General features: G+C 30.9%; 1 protein-coding gene across 3 annotated transcripts in view; it reads left to right on the top strand.

Moving 5' to 3' along the window:
• The window catches only part of ZCCHC7 (zinc finger CCHC-type containing 7), a 243,451-nt gene that overhangs the window by 209,486 nt on the left and 27,965 nt on the right, over positions 1-6,000 (top strand). For all 3 annotated transcript variants that reach the window (XM_082468678.1, XM_082468680.1, XM_082468679.1), the window contains exon 6: positions 1,646-1,681. In XM_082468678.1, the coding sequence (XP_082324804.1) occupies positions 1,646-1,681 (36 nt within the window). The remainder of the gene's footprint in view (positions 1-1,645; positions 1,682-6,000) is intronic.

Genomic DNA, 6,000 nt, shown 5'->3' with positions numbered 1-6,000 from the left:
GTTGTACATTAGATCTATGTGTGTAAATACGTTTATAAAAAATATATGTGTGTACATACATAACACATTTGTAAGAACTTTTGTGTCCTACAAGTTTGTGTCTGTTATTTGGTACCTAACATGATCTTTGCTTCTGAAGCTACTTTTTACTTTCTAATAATAGTTTCCTTTTGATCAGTGTTGTTCATCCAGAAATTACTGTCTATAAGTGGCTTTCTTTTAGTCAGACACCTTAGTTTACATGAATGTGACATTTATATTGGTAAGCTGACCACTAAATAGTCTAATTTACACACCTTTCTTTAGAAAGTTACATTGGATAGTTAAGCTTAAGATGCATAATGGATAAAATTTTCAGCATGGTTGGAACATACCTACTCTTTTTTTGATCTCATCACTAATGATGGTATAATCAGTAGAGATTTTGCCATTCAAAAGTTATTTTCTGAATTATTGCCATATCCATAATATTTTTAGATTGTGTGAATCATCTTTGTTACTTTTATCCCTACCCTGAAAAATAAATGAAAGAGGAATGATAGATCAGGTAAAGAATTGTTTCAAAGTGTATGTCAAAAATTATAAAGGTTTAAAAAAGATTTAACTCATTCTAATTTTAGGTATGCATATGTGTATGTATATGTTTGTGTATATACGCATTTTTAAACAAAAGCTATAAATTCACATCCACTTTAAGGATTGCCATTTACTTAGCTTGGTGGTTTAATTTATTAAAATCATTGCTATAATATAGTTATTAAAAATATTTTCTGTCTTCGACAGTTCTTTTTTCTGAGAAGATAGTAAACTGATCAACTATTCATAAAGAGCTCAGTTAGAAGTGTCTCTTAACAGAGTCATAATTTAAGCATAAGGAAAGATTTATATGTGTATCCATAAGGAAATATCTCCTAACTGGTTTTTGTTGTTGCTGCTGTTGCTTTTGTTTTGTTTTGTTTTGTTCTGTTCTGTTGTTACCTATTCTGGTTTCGGTAAATCCATCTTTTATCAAAGTATTGAGGTTTTATTGGGTTTTTAAAGTTATATCTCTATAAATGTAAAGATGGAGAAGACAACTTTTAAGGGAAAAGGCATGAACTTTAGATTCTTGAGGTTGTTTTTTGTTTTGCTTTTTTAATTCTCTTGTTATCTATGTCATAGAGTATTGAAAGTTAGTAGCAAGTGATTAGGTAAAACATCAGAAATATATAACTACAGCGAAAGCTTCTTAAAAGCAATTGCTATTAAATTGTTTTCTGTCAATACTACCAAGGTTCAAAATGTTCTTTTAAAAGGTGTACTTGGCGAGTCTTATTGATTTTGACCACTGCTGTTCATTTATCAGTTTAACCGAGTTATGGCTCTTAATCACATCTTAGTACCCCAAACTTCTAACCTGAAAAGAAAAAAAAGAGAGAGAAAACTTTGTAACTGGCTTTCTGACAATGGCAGGGAGTGTGTTAAACCAGTGTAAAATTCAATTAAACTGTCTAGCCAGGTTTTTGAAGCTGAAATGCAGACCCTTTCTGTTAAGCTTCTTATTTTCCTGTGACCGACACCAGTGGATGCTGGGTTATGCCAAAACCAACAGGCTGTAAAGTACCTTGTTTCATGCTCCCAGCTGATCAATATTTTTATTTTCCAGGCTTGCCCAGAAATCTGGAGGCAGTATCACCTAACGGTAAGTAGAAACACCTTTTTTATTTTCCCCAAGACCCAGCCTATTTACCCTTCTCTGAACTGCTGACCATAAAATATAGACAAGCATCTTCTACTGGAAGATAATAAACATCTGAAAGAGTTTTTTTGCACTGAGAAAGCAATAATACACTTTTTCTCTTCTCCCCTGCCCACTCCTCTATCCTTTATCTTCCTGCTGTTCAAAGATTTTGATTGTTTTTTATTACTCACATCATTTAACGATTACATCATGGTATTTCTCAGTCTTCCTAGACCACATTCATTAAATTAAAGGGGAGAAGTATGCTAGAAGCAAAAAAATAGTAGAAATCCAGCACCTTTAAAATGTTGTATCTACAGTCCACAAGCATACAGTCCACACCATCTTCCATTGTCATTTTTCTGGCTTTACTGAAATGTTTACACATATTTTTCAGTGAAGCTAGAAAAAACTTAGTGTATCTTTCATATAGAACAATTCAACTGTCATATCCTTAAGCTTCTCTTGACATTCAAAGTATATAAATATCTGCTTAATACCATTCAAGTTATTTAATTCTATGGTTTCCTTTTAATGTGATTTTAGGCTAAGTAGGAGCAAAAAAAATAGTTCGTTGTGGAATCAATTGGTTAATGCTCAATATTATGAAGTCAGTTTATTTTTATTATTTAGCTTAAATAATTTCAATAATTCACCATAGCCCTACTCGTCATTTCTTTTAATGTATTAAATATGTTGTGCTGAGCAAGAGACAACATTAAAAATTACTCTTGTAATTATACAGCTATGCAGTTTATTTAAAAGCAGTTCTTTAAAGTTTAACTTATTAAAAAGTTTTTGTTTATAGGAAGACATAGTAAAAATAGAAAGGGCAGAGTTTCTACAAAACACGTCTTCTTACTGCTCTCCTCTTATGGAGTAAAAATAAACCAATAAGTAGACTCAGTTGTGCCTATCACAAGCCCAAGAAGTACATCAGGTGGTTTGTTTTCACATTGTTATCACTGTTTAATTTGTTTAAAGATTCTCGGTAGAAAGCTGTAATTCCTTAACTATCCTCAATCCCAAATTGGGTTTTGTTAAAAATCTTTAGTGTTATCCCCTACTCCAAAAAAATAAATAAATAAATAAATACATGCACATGCGAGCGCACACATAGACACACACACATGTGTTACACATATATGTTACAGGTGTAACTCATATGAATACATTATGTTTGTGTTAGGGTAGCAATTTTTTTTTATCCTAACAGGCTATGGTGAAATTCTTAGCCTAAATTTAATTGGAATCCAATCATGTATTATACTTTTCAAGATCACAGTCACTCTTTGTAACTGTATAGCAAGTTTTTCATCAACATTTTTTTTAAGTAATAGCCTAATGGATTTGACATTGCATTAATTTTCCTTTTTCCCCTAAGTTAGAAAATTCCGATCTTGAAAACTTGAAGTATAGAAAGTACTATTTTAAAGCCATTCTTTTCATTATTTGCACCTGCATTCTTTTATATAACTGTCATAGAAGGATAGAAATCAATGTTTAGTATAACAGATATTTGAAGGTTCATTTAATATTGTAGCTTTTGAAAAACATAAATTGTAAAAAGAATAGTTGGGGGAAAAAAAATAAAAACAAAACGAATTTGCCTTTGGGGAAATTACAGTATATTCTATCTATAAGTTTAACAAAATCATTTTGAAAAGTTTGTCTTAATTTGGAATCCTGATTAATTTTTCAAAATAATATTGAAATAACTATCACAATTCATAATTATCAAGTTTAAATTAATAATTAGTAATTAAGAGTTAGTTTACTGTGCAAGTATAAATGCAAAACAAGTATATTTATAAACATGTACATCTATATCAATCCAGCAAAATAGCCAAATAATTATACATATAGGAAATATCCTAATGTGTGCAATTAAGCAATATTTAATCTTGAGTGAAAGTAAGATGCATGATGAGTTTAGTCATCTTCAGCTCTTTTACTAGGCGATGGACTGCCATCTATTGACTCATAGTAGCCCTCACACGTGAATGTGGCGTCAATCAGGGCAATGACCGAGTAATAAAGCCCAGGTTAGAGCTGCTATTGTATATTCATTTAAACCAGTCTTCTTAAAACTGGATATTTCTACACTTAATCATTGATTAATTTCTTTTTCTAACCAAAACATGCCCATTTCTTACCCAAAATGAACTATGCTTTTTGAGGGGAGAAATTGATTTGTATATCTAGTTTGGAAATGTCTACATTTAAGAAGTTTTCTATTGCTTTTATCTGACTCTCAATCAGTGAGAAGAGAAGGACATTTACACAACCTAAAGTTTAGCTACTACAATTTAAGGTCTATCCAGGAATCACTTTCTTTAAAAAAAAAAGAAAATGTCTATAGGTTAAACAGAGTTTTATTTCTCAAACACATAAGAAAGATGGTAAGTTGAGTGGTGTAAATGGACCTGTGAAATCAAATCAAATCAAATCAAAAATTCCTTAAAACACATTTTCCTCATTCTGAAATAAGAGGAAAATTAAAAAAGAGAGGTGTTCACTATTTTCAGCAATTTCATGAGAGATCAAATAAAGTCTCCTTTACAACTTACATCTGAATAGAATAGCTTTTTAACCAGACTTGACTAGACTTCATTAATAAAAAAATAAGACCATCATTCTAAAGCGTACATGCTAATAAAACTCTTAAGACACTACATATATTTTTGTATATGTACATATGTATCCATATTATAACAACTATTTGGCCATGTCATTTTTCTTTATATATTTTAATGGCTATAAAATTATGTCATGTAATTTAATGACTTTAGATTATCAATTTGGAGACCAGCATGGGAAAAAGAAAAATATATAATTTTTATTTAGCAATTAAATAATTTCTCCAAATAGTTTATGTATTTACCTCCTTCAAAAAATGTTTAGAAAGTTTTTAAAATCTTCAGTAATATAGCACTGTTCTTATATTTTAATTTGTTATATTTTCAGATTTTGGTAAAGCCTAACTTTGAATATTCTTTTTCATCTTTCAGATAACTCATTCTAGATAAAAAAATTTCCCTCTTTAACTATTCAAGAAGGAAAGTCCCTTCCCCCATCCCCTGTCATTTCTAGTCTCATTTATATTAAAAATCCTAGGCCAAAATGGCCACCAACAGAGTTTTACAACCAACAGAATTTTTAACTAGTAGAGGCTATAATTTGACATGCTTTGGACACTTTGTTAATCTTGTTTTTAATCTACTTAAAAAAGTAACCAAGAGTTTGCTATTTGGGTGCCCTATGTATTAAGAACCAAAAAGGACAATACATCTTTTATGTTTAATTTTGCGCTTGGATTTCTTTGTGTGCATTGTTAAAATGTGTTACAACCTACTACCTTTTATTTTAACTAAAAGTTTAAACAGGACGCAAATGTAACCTTTTTGGAAGAATTAAGTTTTAAATGTTTCTTTATATATAATGTTTGGAATGCCTAGAATTCAAAAAGTAAAATACTTGCTCTCAGGGACATGGAGAGGAGTAGTTTCCTTGTCTTCCTTTCTAATCTAGGAAAGGCTTGTAACCTGAGTTTACTAGTAATTAATAGTAGTCTTACCTGAACCAGTTGAATGCCAGAGTATATCTTATAGACAATAATTAACAATATCATTCCATCTTGCCACACAGTTTTCTCTCCTTACCTGGAAACATCAATTTAGAAATGTGTTTTCTGGATTTTCACAGTATGGAAACAAATGTTACTCTCTAAAACATTCTCTGCCATACCATAGAATAGGTAACCCTAAATGTCAAAAGATTTAAATTTAATTTTAGAACTATGTTTTACAGTCCAGAAGGAAAGACTAAGAAAGTGGAATTTGGTTATGAGGCAATAGCTGTACAAAGGGCTTTATCCTGGAATTATGACGTAGTTAGGGTGGGTAACAATTTTCTACCTAATACTAAAATGGAATATATTTTACTTAACTTAAAATGAGAAAAAATTAAAGAGTCTAAAAGCGTTTTAAAAAGTCAGCCTCAAGCCAGAACCTTTTCTTTTCATGGACAAAAATTCTCTGTCTCTCTCTCTTCATTGAATATATGTTGGGAATCCTAAATCTCAGAATCTGAGAGCTCCTCGGCTACATAAGCAGAACTGCAAAACCCACAAGAACCCCATCCACACAGTAGATATCAAGAGATAGGACTTTCCTTTTTCTTGTGTGTGTGTGTGTGTGTGTGTGTGTGTGTGTGTATCAAAGGAAATAGAACTGGTTACATACTGCATTTTAAAATGTCAACTACCTCCAAATAGAGTG

Source organism: Balaenoptera physalus (assembly GCF_965194825.1).
Source record: "Balaenoptera physalus genome assembly, chromosome: 7".
In the NCBI taxonomy this organism is placed as follows: domain Eukaryota; kingdom Metazoa; phylum Chordata; class Mammalia; order Artiodactyla; family Balaenopteridae; genus Balaenoptera; species Balaenoptera physalus.
Note: the sequence above shows the minus strand (reverse complement) of the source record. Positions and strands in the feature narration are given on the sequence as shown.